General features: G+C 36.7%; 2 protein-coding genes across 6 annotated transcripts; one reads left to right on the top strand and one right to left on the bottom strand.

Annotated features, from left to right (window-relative positions):
* Positions 1 to 1969: 1969 nt before the first annotated feature.
* On the bottom strand, positions 1970 to 6594 carry LOC138335474 (mediator of RNA polymerase II transcription subunit 15-like). 2 transcript variants are annotated; one of them, XM_069284579.1, is made up of 4 exons: positions 6452 to 6594; positions 4450 to 5092; positions 3681 to 4244; positions 1970 to 3418 (listed from the first exon to the last, which is right to left on the bottom strand). In XM_069284579.1, the coding sequence occupies exons 2-4, from the start codon at positions 5078 to 5080 to the stop codon at positions 3399 to 3401; spliced, it is 1215 nt and encodes a 404-aa protein (XP_069140680.1). In that variant the 5' UTR covers positions 5081 to 5092; positions 6452 to 6594; the 3' UTR covers positions 1970 to 3398. The 2 variants fall into 2 exon arrangements, with proteins under 2 accessions (XP_069140680.1, XP_069140679.1); XM_069284578.1 differs by having other exon boundaries at positions 6384 to 6456.
* Positions 6595 to 10456: 3862 nt separating this feature from the next.
* On the top strand, positions 10457 to 19534 carry LOC138335472 (uncharacterized). Of its 4 annotated transcripts, XR_011210288.1 has the most exons (8): positions 10457 to 10605; positions 12015 to 14022; positions 14618 to 14738; positions 15576 to 15674; positions 16157 to 16328; positions 17335 to 18653; positions 18692 to 18790; positions 18877 to 19534. XR_011210288.1 is itself a non-coding variant. In XM_069284575.1 (6 exons), exons 2-6 carry the CDS (start codon positions 12076 to 12078, stop codon positions 17573 to 17575), a joined length of 2580 nt encoding a protein of 859 aa, XP_069140676.1. In that variant the 5' UTR covers positions 10457 to 10605; positions 12015 to 12075; the 3' UTR covers positions 17576 to 19534. The 4 variants fall into 4 exon arrangements, 1 of the variants encoding a protein (XP_069140676.1); XR_011210286.1 differs by having other exon boundaries at positions 18692 to 19534; XR_011210287.1 differs by having other exon boundaries at positions 17335 to 18790.
* Positions 19535 to 19902: the final 368 nt, after the last annotated feature.

Genomic DNA, 19902 nt, shown 5'->3' with positions numbered 1-19902 from the left:
TTAAAGATGCTCCACCGCCGACAGAACATAAATGATATTCATCATTTGAACAATAATCAGTGTTTAATCGTGTATATGTATGTCTGATTAACACAGAAAATAATATTCAATTATTTATTTTGCCTTTGGTGCATGCGCAATCAGTACTTCCTTCCATAAAGGAAATAGTGTCACGGATTTTTTTCAGGATGCAATTAATTATTTTCATAATTTTAACTTTAAGTAAAATTAGAAGCTCAAACTGTTCAATGGTGGTAATGGTGTAAAGTAAGTAACTTTTGTAACTGAAGAAAAATACTAAATAGTCTGCTCCTGTTTTTGATAGAGGAGAAATACCATTTGTCAGCGGTGGAGCATCTTTAATGGTCATCTGATAACAACACAGTAGATACAGTGTAAAATGTAGTAGGAATGCACATACAGTCAAGCATTTCTACAATATCATTTCAAGGGACCCAAGAAAAAAAGGTCTTTATAGCCAGGTGGTCTTTATACACAGGTCAAATCGTGTTGAAATTGACCATTATAGACCCTAATGAAGTTGTCTTGATAAACATGTGGTCTTTATACACAGGTCAAATCGTGTTGAAATTGACCAATATAGACCCTAATGAAGTGGTCTTAATAAACAGGTGATCTTTATAAAGAGGAGGTCGCTAAAACAGGTTTTATTGTACAGACGAACTCAATAATCCTCGAGCAATAAAACAATTTCGATACAAGCATAGTTCGTTAGACATAGTTCGTTTAACCAATAATTTGTTGAAAGCGTGTTCTTTATAAATAAGGTTTACTATACACTTTTAGATTAAATACAAGAAAAAAAATGAGCTGGAAGTCGTCACCTTTTCACCTAAACATACAATTAAGACTTTGTATGTTAAGAACTCTTCATTAGAAAATGTTGGTATCAAATAAATTTGACCCCTGAGACCTTGAATGAAGGTAAAGTAGTTCATTAAAATAAACTCTTCATGTAGCTCTTCATCCTGGCATGCCACAGGCCCAATATTAGGTCTCTACAACTCTTGGTTATTGACAAGAAGTTGTTTAATGAATTTGACCATTTGACACTTAAATCGTGAACTTGGAGGAAGTTCAAGGTCATTCATTTTAACAAATCTTTTAACCCTTCATCTCGGCATGCTACATACAGTTCATCTTATAATGAGGTTAGTTTAGCGGGTTTTGAGAGATACAGTTTTAAATATTTGCTTTGATAGCTGACCCGTCATCTTGCTAAATATTTGTTACCCTATGTAATACAAGATCATTCGTGTTGGGACTTTATCACCAACTTAACGGATTCGTTTGAACGTGACCCAGATACGTGTAGGTGTTGTACCATGAAGCAAACGCCTTCCCAAGAAATTGTTCTGCCATTAACATAACAAAGATTCGTCGTAGCGAATTGAATTTCACAACTCTGTCATGGGCGTTTTGACTCCGTGAAGAAGAACAACCTTGACCCTTGACCGTGTCACCTATCTGATAGATAGGCCCAACCACAAAGTATTAAGGTATTAGGTATTAGGGTATTGTCCATCCTCGATACTCCAGGGGTTCCGATCACTTACGATCTCTACACCCTTGAACTATCTCATAGTAAAACTGGAGACAACAGAACAGGTAAATTAGTCATTTGGTCTACATCAAAAGAGCCGTATAACGGTACACTGTTGTTGACTGTGTGGCTTTGATGTAAGGCGTCGGTCTCTCTGTAGTCTTCAAAGGAAATCTTTGCTGGCCTGTGATTGGTTAAATGTTTTCCGCTGTGCTGCCTTCAACTTCTCTATGAGATAGTCCAGGGGTATAGAGATCGTAAGTGATCGGAACCTCTGGGGTATCGAGGATGGGTATTGTCTAGCTGTGGTGAACCAGCGGTTTCTATCAATGTCAATTGTATTCTTCCATGGGATTTGTTATAGCAAGACTGAAGACATTTCAGGAAAAAAACCCTGATCAATCACAAGCTTATAGAGACTTTAATTGAAAATTACATAACTTCAAAGCCAATAAAGCGTACATCACTATTCTTCTCATCTCCTGACGGTTCACTATGACATAGCCCAGGGGTAGATCTAACGTTACTTACATCAACATCATGCGAGTTGATGGTAGATATGGTATTTAGTTGAATCGCCAAATATCATGATTATTGGAGAAAACAGTTTTCAAGTTGTTAAGAATTCATAAATACTGCACCATGTGTGTGGAACGATTAAAAATTTTATTACAACAAAAAGAACAAACAAATCACAACAATTTTAAAGAAGAAATGAAAACTATACTGTACCGTAAACGTATATATTTCAATAACAATTTAATTGAAATTAGATTTGGAGACGCTCTCATATTTGAGCGTGTCGTAGAGTTATCGTAATGGAGCGGACTACGAGTCTAATTTCAATTAGATTATTTCAATAATAGCTTTGTTTTAGCAAGTTTCGCGGCACAGCTCTGAATTATAAATGTGCAATGTTGCAACAGTATCTACGTGCTGCGAAAAGGAATTACATGTGGTTATTTCACAGGGACCTGGCACAAATTTTCAACCAATGGTATATATATACTTTTGAAATATGTATACCGTTGGTTGAAAATTCGTGTCAGGTCCCTGTGAGTTTGTTCACAAAAATGCTCCAATCACCATGGTAACCATGTCACAACTGGAAAAATGTTTTCTATATGGGACTAATGACACAGGGTTATCACAGCGCTGGAAGGGTAAATAATATTTTTAAATATCGTATAGCCTATCATGAAAACGTTTAAAACGTAAAATCTTGGTAGCTTGATTTATAAACTAAGTCTAAACTATTTTCTGTTGTAGGGTACACGATTATTTTCATTTATTTTGTGCGAATTTGACAGCGAGTCATCCGCTAATTCTAGTTCTTTGCGATTATGTTTTTATAAATGTAGCTTGCTGGGACACCTCCCAGTTGTCGTTTCTAAAGACACAGACATGAGAGTATTCTTAAACTGAAAACTTACGAGAGCTGCAAACCTTCACCAGCTTATAGAATAACGGGCAAGATTTTAAATAATTGTGTGCAGCTGAAATTACAAAAGTATATAAAGCTTCAAAGTATTGCTTAATGAGTGTTTCTATCTTTTTTCCAAGACACTATTTACAAAGTTTTACTTGAAACATCACCAGCACAAGCAAGCAATGGTATTTTGGATATTTGTGATAAAGGTTTGTCTTGAGAATCTATATCAGTATCTTCAATCCAGTTTTGTGATCTTCATAAATTTTAATTTTGAAATTAAAGTCATCCCTATATAATGTCCCGAATATTATTCCATTTATTTGATACACGAGTTCACGCGGGATTTCAATGGCGACAGGGCAGAAAATCTTGTCCAGCAAATATCCGTTCTGTCGTTGGTTCTTACTTCTTCTTCCCGAAAACTGTAAATAAACAAAAATGGAAACCGTAAATAATTATGAATTAAAATGTACTTTTAGTCGTGTAAGGTGGAAAATTAGAGTATAAAACTGCCAAAAAAATCTTTACAAAAAGTCGAGAAGTCTATTTTAACCGACAAGATGACGTCATTTAGACAAATCCACATAGTGAAATTAAAGATAACTTTTATTCTATTTGATTAAAACGTTTAAATGATAAAATAATTAAATAAAAACAGTCTTTAAACGCTAGAAAGCTACATACGACTAGAGAAAAATCCACCGCCACCGGCACCACCGCCACCTCCGAAAAGTCGGCTGAATATTCCGCCGCCAGAGGGTGGTGGTGGTGGGAGGAATGATCCGAATCCCTGAGGCGCAGGTCCTCCAAATCCACCAAATCCACTGTCAAATCCGCCTGGCATTCCTCCTAGCGGCATTCCAGCACCACCTGGCATCATCATACCTGGCATTCCTCCGACCACTGGGCCTTGCATACCGCCAAATGCCGACTGGTCAGCAAAGGGTGCGAAAGGTGATAAGCCACCAGCGGCTGGGTTTGGCTGTTGTGGGCCTTGTCCCCCGAAATTCACGGATCCAACGTCCATGCGGAATGGCTGTTGGTTTGGCCCAATTCCAAACCGGATGTTGTCCACTTCTCCGACAGGAAGGTTATTATCCTGGAATGTGTTCAAGTCGTTTCCGGGAGTTCCTAAGCTCAGGAAGCTGTTAGGTCCTTGTTGTGGTCCGGCGAAGACGTTCTGCTGAGTTCCTCTTTGTTGGAACGGAACTGGATTGTTGGGGTCAAAGCTGGAGAACATGGTTCTACCTGTTCAGAAGAAAATCAAATATATGTACATTATCTCATGAAAAGACGTCGACTTGAGGATGTTATAAAGAACGAGGTTACAAATATTGACATTGTTCTCTGTGCCAAGTCATAAGAATTGTACAAAAGACAATATTACCATTGATTTTAAGAGTCATGCCATAAGAATTGTACAAAAGACAATGAATAAAGGGTATTGTCTTACCATTGTTCTGTTGTGACTGTGGCTGGTTCCATTGTCCTGCCGCTAAGAAAGCCTGGTCAGGTGTAAGTTGTTGTTGTTGTTGGTTCATGGGGTTCATGGGGTTCATTCCATTGTTTCCCATTCCGTTGTTTCCCATTCCGTTGTTTCCCATTCCGTTGTTTCCCATTGCATTGAAGTTGGCGCCAGGCTGTCCACCAATCTGATTCATGGTATTTGGCTGATTACCAAAGGCGTTTTGCTGCTGTCCGAACTGCGGCTGTTGGAAGGCCATGGTGGGATTGTTCCCATTGAACTGGTTGTTGGGCTGTGCACCTGGCTGACCTGGTATACCTGGCTGGCCTGGTTGTGCTTGTTGATTATTGAACTGATTTTGCTGACCAAACTGTGTGGCCTGAGGCTGACCATTATTTGGCTGAGGTTGACCAAACTGGTTCTGGTTTGGCGCTGGTTGCTGACCGAACGTGTTGGTTGCTGCTGCATCTGGTGATGTTGGTTGGGAAAATGTGTTTGATGCCCCACCGGAAGTGAGACTGTTTGTATTTGTGTTGAACATAGCGAAGGGATCATTGCCGGTGTTCTGTCCAGCGGTCAACTGGACCAGAACTACAACCATCAGCACGAGGATCTGCATGGTGACCTTGACCTGTAATAAAATGAAGAATTGATGACATGAAACAAATATATTGGTTCTTGACCAAATGATGGAGGACCAGTGATGACCAAATGATGGAGGGTCAGTGATTGTCAGACATCTAAACAAATCAGCTACTGGTAACAAGAGATATTGCTAGTAAAATGTCACACACGTTAACCACTCCGCCATTGTGAAGAAGAGAAGGAGGACAAATATCAGACACATTAACCACTAAGCCACCATGACCAATAGATTGAGGACAAGACAAAATTATTGATGATAACTAAATTATATATATTTTTTAAATCTATATATGTGTTCCATAGATAAATATGTGTTTATTTTAAAATTGTATTACGAAAAAAAATAATACTATTCCCATGCGTTTCATTTTTCACTTCCTTTCATTCCGTATGGTCATTTCGTAATTTAGATATTCACACCTTCCTTCCTATCAACCACGTGACCATTCCAACTAGTGTCCCGCGGCTAAATTCGTCACCGTTATAAAACGCCACGTGAAGAAGTGACCGAGTATGTACAGATTTGTTGATAAGTGGTGTTTACTGACAAAATGGTTTGAAGTTTATATATTGTTAATAAAAGCTATAAAATATTTGTCTAAATTAAAATTCTGCGAACGAGAAAGAAGCTGTATGCAGAATGCTCATAGGCCAGCTGGCCAATCTTTTTTTTTTCATTTCCACTACTAAGTCTCTGTCTCTAAATATGTAAAAGTTGTAGACATCAACTTTTTAAAAAAACTATGCATACTGCGTCAAAATACAAAAAAAAAATAGTGTTCATTATGGAAAAGTTAATGATAATGATAAAAAAATAGTTTCTGTTTAATCCAAAATAATTTACTCTAGAAAAATATAATGAATATGTATTATAAGTATATACAACATAGGCTATTTAGGTCTAATTATATTCATGTAATTATCATGATACTACTGTGCGATTAAATTTTCATAAATCTTCAGAATTCGTATCCATATGTTTGAGCTGAATCATGTTACACCAAGTTTAGATATCAAATATTGTCCATCTTTTCCGTTTATGCAAATTTTAAAGATGCCCATTCTATAGCACATACATGGATACAAACTGCCGTTATCCAACATTGAAATATTTCATATACATGTAGAATAATTGCAATTGTATTGCACCTGCCTCCATGAATAATTACAAATACATATTTCAATATTAAATAATAATCCATAAAATTATGTAACTTTGTTGAATATCCTCCGGAAAATTATTCGACTGCAATAATTGTTAATTAGAATGGCCCTACCTTGTGAACAGAATATAGTTAATCCTCGTCGAAAACGTTTCGAAATGAATGAACTCGTAATATCATACCTTTTATATAGCCTCGACGCACGTAGAGTTTCTGATGAGCAGCCGACACCTGGTGATGTCAGATGAAGATTTCCACCCAGTGACTCTAGCCATCGCGTGCTAGGAAGGCACTCTCACCTGTCATGTTGGCCAGGTAAGTGATTGATCGGCATAAAATTGTCCAATGATGAATCGCTATCTTCAGTTTACGCCGTTACACCCGGAAATTGTTGACTGGCCTTCTCGGGTATACAGGGACGGTATTGGTGGAATTGTTTCCCGCCTCCGGCTCCATCGTCTGCGGTAACGGTACACAACAAAATGTCGTGACGTCATAAAGGACTGTCCCAAGTTATGTCGACTAATGGTTTGTCAATGGCTGAGAAGGTGTACTTTTTTCTACTTCCTGATTTCATAATTAATTCCATTGTTTGAAGGCCGAACTTGGACCTTTAAGGACCTTGGAATAATTTAATTCATTGGAGTATAAACAATTATTTATTGTTCTACGTACGTGTAACAACATCTTGATTAGAAGAGAGAGAAAAAGTCTTCAAAGTTTTTGGCTACAAGGAAACAATTCACAGCTTACTATTCAGGCCACCATCTTTGCTGTTCAAATAGAAATTACTGTTTGTCAATGGATGTTTAAAACTAGCACCTTGAAATTATAAACATCGCAGTACTTGAAACTCATTGCCAAATACTGAGGTAGACTTTCAGTCGATGTTTTTCCATCGGGTTTCCTTCAACCTGAAAGCCATGACACGATATCCTAAAATCACCCTGGCTGTTAAAAACGTAAAACAAAAATAAACAACTCGAACAAAACAAACAAATTGTCCATGAAAACTATCCTTGCAATAAAGAGGCATTGTCCTTACAAACAACAGATTCGATTTCAAAGAGATATAAAAAAAATTCTAACTAGGACCTTTCCGCCAAGCTGTGTGGTCTCCGAAAGGCCCGAGTGGCAATACACATAAAATATATGATACAAAAAAGTAGCAAAACTCGCATAGCCGAAGATACAGTCAGTTTCTCGCCCGTGACTTATTAATTAACCGTGTCACATGTTACAGCCAGTGATTGATCGGCGTCGCAGAAAGTCGGACAGGTGATGAATTGATCTCTTCAATGCCTGTAATTTGTCCAATACACAAAAAAATTTACGATGTTAGTCAGATGTCACCAGGTCATAAGTTACATACGATATCTTATGTCTATGATAATATGTTATTAACGGCATCAATTTAAATGGATCAATTTATTGATTCCTTATCCGCTCAATTAATGTATACAAAAGGGATTTATTTAAAATCTTGGATGGCGATAATTAGATATTGAAACATTTTTGACAGTCGATGATTATTCCAGCGTGATTTAAGTAGTGTCAACCCTCCCTCTCCCTCGCTGTTAAAAATGTTTATATGTAAACTTATATGTTCATCTTTTACGAGTATGGGATGGGATCCCGGCCGATGCGCACTCTGTCATTTACATACATGTATATTCTAACTGTGTTTTGTGAATCGCTGATTGGACATTCTTTCGGTGTAGTTCAATATAGAAAACATCTCAAATAAAACTTTAATGATAGCACCATTACATAACATACAGGTATAGACATGTTAAATTCTCAAATCGTTTGCTCATGACACCGCGATGCTTCCCAATAATGTGGTAGTCTGTGGTAGTCTGTACAGCGGTGATTTTACCTCCGAGAACTTCGCTTGTCCTAACGCTGCTTTATAACCTTGGCTGTCGACAGGATTTTAAAAAAGTACTAAAGAAATGTTCTCTTGAATCTGTTTATTTTTATTTTAATGCCATTATCGTCTGATAACGTCTGATAATGGTCATTTCATACATATACGTACCACATCTTTAACTATACCGAAACTACTGGATGTTTTATAGCATGCAAAGTTTAAGTAATCTCAGTGGTTTCTAAATACCACAAAGTATCTTTCATAATATAGTAAACAGTACTAGCTTACTATAAATCTTTTGAGTCAGTGGTATCTGTAATATTTTTGTGTGTCTAAAATTATAAAAGATATTGTATTTAAATGCTGTAAGATTAAACATTGCAAGACATCTGTATCAATTATGAACGTATTTTTGAACAGGCTTTTTACGTGTCCCTGTGTAAAGTACCAGTATATTTGTTTGTTTGTTTGTTTGATTAATTGACGTCCTAGTAACAGCCAGGGTCATGTAAGGGCGGCCTCTCATGCATGCGGTGTGCAAAGTGGCAGTGCATATAGGTACTAAATGTTTAACTTAGTAGGAAACGTACACATGTCCCTGTGCAAAATGTCGTATAAGGTAATACTAAATCACAGGGACTTGACAAATGGATATATAATATTTATGTAAATACGACGTAGAACACATATATATATTGATCATTGCTTGGAAATTCGTGCCAAATCCCTGTGAGGTTAACCAATATACTATAGCTGTAGTATTGTGATTCCTGAATTACCACAAATTGTACCAAAGACCGCGGGCTGTGTATAGTGGTCAACGTATGTAAACAAGCAAAAATGACCACATGGAATGATGACCAGGGGCTAATGTGATTAATCCTTCATTGATAAATCACCATATTTATCATCAATAGGCACGGCACCGAATACCATTGATTCATTCAACAGGTTCAGTAGTTTTGGGATGACAGTTATCTCAAGTGTTATGAGTCGAAATAGTTAGAATTCTATACATAAACAATAGATTACTAAATAAAAAAAAGTCTCAGCCGCATCCATGGCTGGCGTTTCGCTATCCAAAATAACAATTAGAAAAAAAACAACAACAACGAAAAATACATACTCAGTTATAGTGAAGGTTTTGACCGTCTAGAAGTGGTAAAATTGTATATAACTGTTATCTTTTCAATTCGTTTATTAAAATATTTCATATGAAAATCTTGAAAAAAAAAAATACAAACAGATAATTTTGTCTTTTGTGCTTCGAAGTGTGATACATATGATGAACTAAATGCGAAATTAGCTAATGATATTGTTGATGGAGTGGTTTAAAATTGTTTCGAAAACTATGTCAGTCATCGCATATGCAGTTTCCTAAAACTTCAAACGCTGGTCATGGCATACCGCAAGGGTCAGTATATTAGGTCCATTACTATTTATTCCGTCTATAAATAGAGTGTCTAAATGATGTAAATATATCTAGAAAGTATATCCTTATTATTTCTAGATGGTGTTTCTTTGTTATGATATGGACCGTCACTATATATAATGGACCGTCACTACTATAATACAGTAAATCACAGAAACATACATGTATATCGTACTGTATTTCGTGTAGAATGTACATACAATGTACATATATGCATGTACCCGGTAGATCCTTATTGAGGGGGCCGGGTATATTAATTTCAAAACAATTCGTCCCTGCCTCTACCTGTCCACTCGGATCTGAGAATATTTAAAATCTACTGGATATAACAGGTTTTCTAGATCCAAAGACCATTTCAGACGATATTTAGGTCTAGATAAAAAAAAAATCACATCGGGAATTATTTCCGGCAAGCTTCCCAATCCAATCGCAGCATCTCGGAAAATTTCCGACAATCTTTGGAAAAAAAATCTAGCGCTAGTGTTTTTACTGATTAGGGTACTCATATTTATGCTTCCAATATGATTTGTCAGTCGGTATATTTTCGTTTTATATCTTAAGTTTAATGACGGTTTTAATGTACATAGATCTTGTTTCTTGTAGCCTTTACAGGTGCGCACGAGTACTATGACTATAGCAAGTCTAGTAAACCTGTTCACTCTAATTTACATAAATCCTACCGCTATAGTATATAGTTATCAAACAATAGACAAAATAAACTATTAATAAAAACTTAATTATACATAATGATCATGGAAATATTGTTTGTTGTTCGCATAAAGGACTCAGATGATTATTTTGAAGAAAAAAATACAACATCAAAATTGATAACAATATGGACATTTATATTACTACGCAATTCAAACTACTTTTTCTGTGCAATGGCCGGGACGGCTGTCAAACACCATCTCCGCGAAGTTGAAACATAAACAAAGCCATGCACCTGTCAGACTGTCCGGTTCCTGCTGTGGAGTCACCCACGTGGAAAATGTCGATGCAATGTTGTGATGTTATGGTATCATATAAAATTGGTATGTCGATTAGGAACGATTCAGTGTGACGGTTCTGTTTGTAATCTCTTATCTCAATGTCGGACAGAGAGTGCTGCTGTCAAACGCGATACACTATGTTACCAAGCTCCTTTAGGCCTAAAAACAGAAATAAACGGCTATTTTAGAGTAGACCCTATAAAGCGGGTATGTCAACAACACGCAATATTATCATGATCAGATCGACTTTTATAATGCCTATAATGTTACAGCAGACAACAGAACACATGAGTTTAACTAAAAGGCACAGGTGCCTGGCTCGTTTAAAATATGATGTTTACAATTGTGCTAGGTCCGATACATATATATGTAAGACCTGATATGATGTATGAGATAAATTATGCACTGCATCATATTTTTAAACGAGCTAGGTACCTGTGGGTTGCTATTTGTTAACATTCCTAGTGATTCGGTGGCTTTCTACCTTGGCGCTAGAGGGAATTTCCCTTTAGCTCAGTCGGTAGAGTAGCGGACCAGTAAGTCTGGGGTCGCAGGTTCGAGCGCAGCTGGCGACACACTACTCTCGCCCTGTCACATTTGGTACCGTAGACCATGTCTCCAAACAAAAGCTATACAAGATTGAGATAGAACCTAGGTTGGTCTGTGTTCACCCCGGGGGCGAACACGTTTGAAAGGGTGGAGTAGTGTAGCAGGTTTTAATTTTACATAGTGATACAGTCACCTTCTTAGGCTTCTAGCTTCACACTAGAGGGAATTTCCCGTTAGCTCAGTTGGTAAAGTGACAGACCAGTAAGTCCAGGGTCGTGGGTTCGAGCCAGGCTGGCGACACACTACTCTCACCCTGTTACATATATCATATGTAACAATTAAAAGAGGAGAAAATGTAGTTGCCAGACTGTGATTTGAACCCAGGCCCTCCGAACACTAGCCGATCCTCTACCAGCTAAGGCTGTCTTCACTACCAGCTGGTAAGTGCACATACTCCAGTTGACTGAAACAGGCCTTCACACATGTAGCTTGCCAATTCTGTAATAAGAGAGTAGAAAATGTAGCGGCCAGATCAGGATTTGAACCTGGGACCTCCCAACACTAGCCGAATGCTTTACCAGCTGAAAATGTAGCGGCCAGACCAGGATTTGAACCTGGGACCTCTGAACACTAGCCGAATGCTTTACTAGCTGAAAATGTAGTGGCAAGACCAGGATTTGAACCTAGGACCTCTGAACACTAGCCGAGTGCTCTACTAGCTGGGCTACCTGGTCACCATCCTTGATACCCCAGATCATTTGGGACCCTAAGAAAGCGGTCTTATCAAGCAGATGGTCTTTATACAAAGGTGGTAGCTAAGGCAGGATTGATTGTATGTAAATATGAATATATTCTCAGTACCTGTTCTTATAATTAATATCGAAATATATTTTTTTTTACAGGTTACATGACAACCCTAATGGTGTCTAATTTTGAATAGAAGAGGAACCAAAATTCTCCAAAATGGATATCAACTGTGGAATGGAGCTGCATTTTGCCGAGACATCAAATCTTGAGGACAATGACTTTGTGTCCTCAGGTGCAAGTTTGTCGGAGACAGCAAACCTGGAGGAGAACGATTTTGTATCGTCAAGCACGGAATTGTCAGATAAGTTAAACTTAGGTACAAATACAGAAGCAGTTCATCATTTACTTGTGCTGGATCAGGTTTCGCCTCCTTCAAGGTCTTGTACAGATCATGACACCAATGACAAACATCTCTCCGCAGCCGATTTTAAGCTTGATCTGGGTCCTGCAAATGATTTGGTATCAGCTGCAGATTTCCCAATTGAAAATTCTGTCACTGATATCACTAGTGATGGTACTACAGAGGAAAACAGTGAGGGATACAGTATACTTAACGCGGCTCTAGAGGGAAATCCGGACCTAAAACAGCAGGCCACGCCATCTCGTGCCAATATCAATACCATCCCTACCCTACCTCTCACTTCAATTCTCCCGAATCTCCAGGCTGTACAGGTTGTACCTATAGGGAATCTCCAGCAACTTCAGCTTCTCACGTCTGCCAGACCAACCACCAGTGACTCGACGGTAGCACAGCTTCTGTCGGCTAACCAGAAAAATGGGCAATTTCTTCAGCAGGGATCACAGCAAACCAATAATTCTAAAATAATACCTTTAAATCTGGTCCAGCAACAGGGTACTAACCAAGTCCTTGGTGTGTCCAGTTCTGGCGGTCAGAAACTGCCGGTCAGTTCTAACCAGTGCTCAACTGACGCCACGAAGACTGTTCAAGAACTGATAAACCTTCAGTCGGGTTCATCGTCAGCGTTTTTATTAGGAAATCTTTTAGTCCTGCAGCCTGTTACGAACCAGTTACAAGGAAACACGCCTTTGACTCAATCATCTGTGAATACACTTAGTACAGGAAACTCTTTATATGCAAACAATACATTGCAACCATCTTGTGCAGCATCTTCAAATTTGACTACCTCAGACCATTTGTTGAAGAAGATCGTGCCACAACCCAATTTACTTACAGCAATTACCAGTACTAGTTTCCCTGTTCAATCGTCCACATCTACAGCAACTGGTCGGGCAGTCTCTCAAACATTAACTGATTCCCTGCTTAGCGTCAGTAACACTGGAAGTAGCCAAGAAATCCATTCTGCGAAAGCTGATGGTAGGAAGGACAAGGAAACTGGAATTGCAGTTAATTCTGAGGAGGGAAACCAAGAAAATGATAGTTTAAAACTCGCAGGACGAAAAAACACAAAAATTGTGATATATGGTAAGACAATATCAATGACATTTGATTGTAGGAATAAAAGTGGACTCGGAACCTCAACCTCACTTGGAAATAAACCTCTTGACCACAAAAATGTTTCAGGAGATGCAAATACTCAACCATGCACGGCAAAAGCCCCGATAGTTTGCCCAACAAGCTCAGACCACGCTTCAGAATTCAGTCCGACAACCCCAGTTCAAAACAGCTCGTCTGGTGACTCTTCACAAGTCAAATATGTATCTATATTGGAACCAAATATTTCTTCTAAATTACGTGGCAAGACCAACAATGTGCAGACCACAAGCCTAACATCTGTACCAATGCAAGTTCAAAACAAGTTAGATGTCAGCAAAGTCATGCAGCTGAATCCGATTAAGGTGAATCTTGGTTCATCTTTCACCTCTAGCCAAGGTCAAGATACCTCAAAGTCTTTCACAAGTGTTCCGGTAGCACAGAATTCACAGAACATTGAGGAAGCAGTAAAGGTTATTCCACATGTGGAACTGGAACAGTTGAAAGAGACTTCTAACCTGGACGAGTCTACTCCTGTGGTAGCCCAGGGTGGTACTCGGCACGAGTATCGGTGTGATCTTTGTAGCGCCTCATTTAATCGCTATGGCAACTACACCCGGCATCGGATGATCCATACTGTTAATACAAAGGTTTGTATTATTGGATTCAACATCATGAAATAATCTTTTGAGTTATTTCTTGCACTACGTTTTATTACCACTGGAGATATTATAGCCAATACCACACAAACGTTATGGGGTATCAGTTGGTACATGAATTAGTCCCATGCTGAAATATCATTATTTGGATAGTGATGTTTTCAGTTATCCAAGTTTTCTAGGTACAGTATTTTTGAAGATAAAGTGCAAATTTTGGTTAGGACCAACTAAACACTTTCGGGATTTGAGTAATGCAGGTTTGACATAAAACATGATTTTTAAATTGTATTTTGAGTCAAAATATTTGGTCTTTGCTTTGTTATTGTTGGACTTTGGACATTATAATATAACTTGGTAAATATTCACCGAAACTTTGTAGGTAGCCTATATAGCTAAATTTTAATATCCCGTAACAGCTCAAAATTCAGAAATAATTTAATTATACCTAGTAAGTGAGCTATTGCCCTTTACTATAATTATTTGATTTGACTTTGTGAACGTGATAACTTAAGAAAATTTTCCGAGAGTCAAATGACATGAATGTGTATACAGTTATATGTTGTATAATTTGTGTGTTTATCAACAGGATGACTACCGTTACAAGTGTCAGGAATGTGGCCGACTGTTCCTCCAGCGATGTGACATGAAGAGGCACATGTTAATACACACGAATGAACAGCCATTCCGATGTAATGAGTGTGGAAGAGGTTAGTTCATTAATTTAATATAATACATTTCTTGAAAAAATTCTGATATATTTAAAGCTGAGAGAAAAAAAAAAATTTTTACAATTTTATTTTGTACAATAAAGAAAATAACTTTTCATAAGATATTAAGTACAGGACATCCAGTAGACTCCTGAGAATATGTTTTTGACTCCCAAAAATAAGATTTGACTCCTGGGTTTGAAGCATATGTCTATTTGTCATAAGTTTTGACTCTTCAGATTTCTGAGAAATGGTGATTTTATTTGAATCTGCTTATTATATAAAAGTCAAGGGTAAACTGGATCCCTGCTCAGTATTTGGATATTACAGAGTTATCTGCCCTTGCAGGAAGGTATTGATGGTTACATCATGTTTTTGTGAGGGTAACATATTTTGAAGAGAACATGGTGTAATTTTTGCTCATCAAGTAACACAATCAATCATTGAATGTCTACCCACATTGTCAGATGGCTCTATAATATACAAAAACGTAGTACCCGCTATGGGTCCGTTTTTGTTTTTTTTTTTTTTTTTTTTTTTTATTTTTTAGTGTCTTTCACTCTAAAGTAATGGCAAGAACTGGAGTCCGAGATCGAAATCCCGAATTTTAATTTTTTCCGTTGAAAATTGGGGGAAAAATTAGGTTCGGGGGTAAAAATAAGGGCAGGTGGGGTAACCCTAAACAGACATATATTTTTTTGGCCTAAGCAGTTATAAGAGTGACTTATATATATAATATATATATATATATATACATGTACATAGGATGAAAACTAGATTTCTAATGATACATTGTTCACTGCATGAGTTAATATCTATCATTGTTCTGTGTTCAAGGCTACATAAGGAGGAGTGATCTTGTGGTTCACATGCGCTTTCATAAGAAGGAGAAAACATTCAAATGTGTTTACTGCTCAAAAAACTTCTACCAGTCAGGTAAGGCATGTTTTATTTAAATACACCATAATATACACCTACTTCACTAGACACGATCATGAGTGATGATTTTTTTAAAAGTTAACAATTTCCTAATCTCCTACTCCATTCATAACTATCTCAACTTTTTCTTAATTTCAAACAAAGAGAACTTATATTTATAAATTATAATTAAAAATCTGGTATCAGTATAAAAAATATTCTGTATCTATCTATCTATCCAATTTAAAATTTTAGTTTGTCATTAGTGAGATATCAATCAAAATCTGTCTTGCTAGTAAGTCAAAATTTAGCTTGACAAACAAGGACAGTGCTATAAAAGATAAGTACTACATTTTCCTAGATTTCAAGTCTTTGTAAAAGAGTTACTTCCCTTTGCACAATTGTGTTTGAATAAAATGTCATTTGTACATTGCACAGAATGCAAATGACGCTTTCAGTAAATATGGTATTTATATACAATACAATATTTGTGTCTACAGGTGACCTGAACAGACATATGAGAAACATCCACCTACAGACGTCCATGCTGACCTGTGGTCATTGTAGTCGCCAATTTGTTAAGGAAGCCACGCTTATACGACACATGCAGACGCGACATCGGGATATCATCATCAGGACGCTGAAAACCAGCGTCACAACACCTAACTCAGAGTAAGCTTGTTTATATATCATCAGATATAGTGTATAGATACAAAACAAATTGATTATATAAGGAATGTATACCCAAATAAGGAATTTGTGCCCATATAGGAAATGTATTATACCCAAATAGGAAATATATTATACCCAAATAAGGAATGTATGTTTAAATAGAGAATGCATGCCCAATTAGGAATGTATGCCTATGTAGGGAATGTATGTCCAAATAAGGAATGTATAATACCCTAATAGGAAATACATGTATATTATATCCAAATAGGAAATGTATTACACCCAAATAGGGAATGAATGCTTAAATAGAGAATGTATGCCCAAATAGGGAATGTATGCCTACATATGTAGGGAATGCTTTTCCAACTAAGGAATGTATGCCCAAATAGGGAATGTGTGCCCAATAAGGAATGTATGCCCAAATAGGGAATGTATACCTATGTAGTAAATTTATGTCCAAATAACGAATGTATTCCCAATAGGGAATATACAGTATGATATCCTAAAATAGAGAATGTATGCCCAAATATTGAATGTATACCCAAATATGGAATATGCCAAAATAGGATAAGCATCTCAGCCTTAGAATTATTTGGAATCCTACAGATACATGTGTACATAGTATATGCACTAGTATAAGGATATAAAAATATAGTGTTTTCCTTTCCAAAACAAATTATTTCAATGAATTTTGTTGACCTGTTTGTGATATCATACATATTTATGTCCGATTTTTCCTTTACCTGAAAGCTCTGTGATCATCATCTGTTCTAACTATCATTTCACATATGTTATTTTTTACATGCTATATCTTCCATAGACATATTTGTTATTCAAAATATAAGTCACTGTATCCAATATATTGACCTTTGTATGTTGAGTAGACTATCAAGTCCTAGCTTTATCTACATGGATGTAGTATGTGTTAATTTTCTAATTGAGATTTGAAGAATATTTTGAGAAATATTCTAAGAATTTAATAATTTCAAAATTAAATGTGTTGTAGAAATGACCAAGACGACAGTTCAACTACCCCTAGTAAGGACCCGTCCCTAAAGACTGAGGATATAGAGATGATGGAGGATGTGGTACAGAATGGTACAGAGGACCGTGTAGAGGACAAGGTAGAGGATAAAGTCGAGGAAGACACAATGGTCAAACTAGAGCAACCGTCTACAGACATGGACACTTCATCAGGGATCATACAGATTAAAGGACAATTAGTCACCAATCAGACCTCAGACTGATATCTCAAGGTTCAAAGGTCAACTAATGAACCAATCAGATCCTAGACTGAGGGCTCAAGATTCAAAAGTCAACTACCGCCGGTAATTATATTAACCAATCATATTGAAAACAGTGCTCAAAGTTCAAAGGTCAAATAATGAACCAATCAGATTGAAGACAGTGCTCAAAGTTCAAAGGTCAAATAGTGAGCCAGTGAGATTGAGGACTGGGTGCTCAAGGTTCAAAGGTCAAATAATGAACCTGAGAGATTGAGGACTGGGTGCTCAAGGTTCAAAGGTCAAATAATGAACCTGAGAGAATGAGGGTTATGTGCTCAAGGCTTAAAGGTCAACAAATAATCAATCAGATTGAAGACAGTGGCAAGGTTCAAAGGCAAAATATAACCAATCATAGTGATCAGGACATGACCAATCATATTGATCTCTGACTTCAGTGCTCAAAGTTCAAAGGTCATATCGATGATGAAGGAGATACAGGTTATTAGGTAAATATCAACCAAACCGATTTTAGAAACTGAAGGCAAAAGAATATTCCAAATGATACTCGTCTCTGTTGGTTCAAGAGTTTCAAATTTCAAAGGGGTTGGTCAAATTTCAAACCATTCCATAGATTTCATTACAATGATTGTGGTCCATTTGTTTGTCGCCTGCCCATCAAATTCTAAATTTCCTACTAGAAATCCTAATAAGGTTCCAAGCTGAGGTAAGAAAATGATACTATTTACATGTTGACAAATCGTGAAAATATAGAAATTAACTCTCTAAAAGAAACGTACAATAGCAACATTTTTTTTCGTCCCTTCACTGAAAGAATTCCTGTCCTGTCCTATTCTGTTCTGCTTAGGTATATAGAGACTGTGGAGGCAGGTGTATCAGATTCCTTTAAAAGGTAAACTCAAACAATACAAATATTTAAAACCAACCTGCTCTGAAGGACCAAGGTGAGCTTATAACCTAGCATTGCATCAGTCTTCATCCATCTAACGCCAAACAAGTTCCTATAACCATTGATTAGAAGTTTGATTTAAGGATTGATAAAGTACAAATAGTTAGGCACATGTTTGCCTTTATATGGGAGGTGCAAGAAGAGGACAATTGTTTGCCTTTATATGGGAGGTGCAAGAAGAGGACAATTTGGTTATATTTATTTTAACAACTTCTGCGATGTTAAATTTACTTTCAAATGTTCACATTTGACTGCTAGAATCTCAATAGGTAGCAATCTGATTAAAATCATATCTTTGATTACGCTCTGATACTCTACGCTCCAGTACTGATATGATTTTAATCAGATTGAATAGGTAGGAATTCAGAATTGTACGAAGGTTGAGCTGATCAAAAGAAGGGGTTGGAGTTGCTGAGGGGCAAACCCAAAGGGTTACCATATTGGTCTATAGGTACAGTACAATAAAGAGGACAATGTGGATATATACCCTCGTAGATGTGTATCGGAAAATTACATTTTAAGACAGTTTACTGTTACTGTAATGCCTAAGTGAATTGCACCATAGTGTAATGAGATTCCAAAGTAGTGGGAAAAAATTAAAATATTTCTTGTCACATTTTCTGAATTATGGAGTATTCAATAATTTTCAGAGGCACTTTACTGTTGATTGTATTTTAATTATTAATTAATTAATTAATTACAGTTTCATTTTGTCCCCCAATCACATCAACCGTTATTTAATGTTGAAGATCAGTAGCTTATCTGAAGTACTAAGATCTGCTTTCATTGGCTGATGGTTCTGTTTTAGATCTAGAAATTTCTTGCCAGATGTATCAACGTTGTATTTTACTGATGACTATTAAATTAACACTATCAGTTATATTGTTTTATGTATCGTACATGTTATGTATTGTTATTTATTATGTGTAATGTGAATCTGTATTGTCTGTCTTATTTATTGAAAACAGCAGGTCTGTTTTTACGTTTGTCCAAATAAATGTTGTTGAAGTCTTCCAGTTGATTTCTTTCCTTTTCTTCCACTCAAACTTTACTCAAATGGTTTTAGAAATATTTGTCCATCTTAATAAAAGTCTTATGATATGAGGCATTCCACCTACTTTCATTATAACAAATGTGTACTTAAAACATGTTATGCCGTAGTGCATTTTCTGTCTTCAGTGTTTTCATATTATCAGTTCCTCTTTTAAACAACTTCTACAAAACTTTGAGACATTGTTTGATTTAATTTTTGATTTAAACATATTTTATTAGCAATTTTACAGTACAAAAGGGATTTGGCACAAGTTAAAAAACTTATATTAAGTCCGTTGAGACATTGTATTTAGCTAATGCCGAGATAGACGTTAGACAACAGAAAAAT

Source organism: Argopecten irradians, chromosome 11 (genome assembly GCF_041381155.1).
Source record: "Argopecten irradians isolate NY chromosome 11, Ai_NY, whole genome shotgun sequence".
Lineage (NCBI taxonomy): Eukaryota > Metazoa > Mollusca > Bivalvia > Pectinida > Pectinidae > Argopecten > Argopecten irradians.
Note: the sequence above shows the minus strand (reverse complement) of the source record. Positions and strands in the feature narration are given on the sequence as shown.

Bases quoted from the DNA above. Each gene is read 5' to 3' on its own strand.
- LOC138335472 (XM_069284575.1), top strand. From the start codon at position 12,076: ATGGATATCAACTGTGGAATGGAGCTGCATTTTGCCGAGACATCAAAT. The intron at 14,739-15,575 runs GTTAGTTCATTA...TCTGTGTTCAAG, and splicing joins ATGTAATGAGTGTGGAAGAG to GCTACATAAGGAGGAGTGAT. The intron at 16,329-17,334 runs GTAAGCTTGTTT...AATGTGTTGTAG, and splicing joins GTCACAACACCTAACTCAGA to AAATGACCAAGACGACAGTT.
- LOC138335474 (XM_069284579.1), bottom strand. From the start codon at position 5,080: ATGCAGATCCTCGTGCTGATGGTTGTAGTTCTGGTCCAGTTGACCGCT. The intron at 4,245-4,449 runs GTAAGACAATAC...TCTTCTGAACAG, and splicing joins ACAGTCACAACAGAACAATG to GTAGAACCATGTTCTCCAGC. The intron at 3,419-3,680 runs GTATGTAGCTTT...GTTTATTTACAG, and splicing joins CGGTGGATTTTTCTCTAGTC to TTTTCGGGAAGAAGAAGTAA.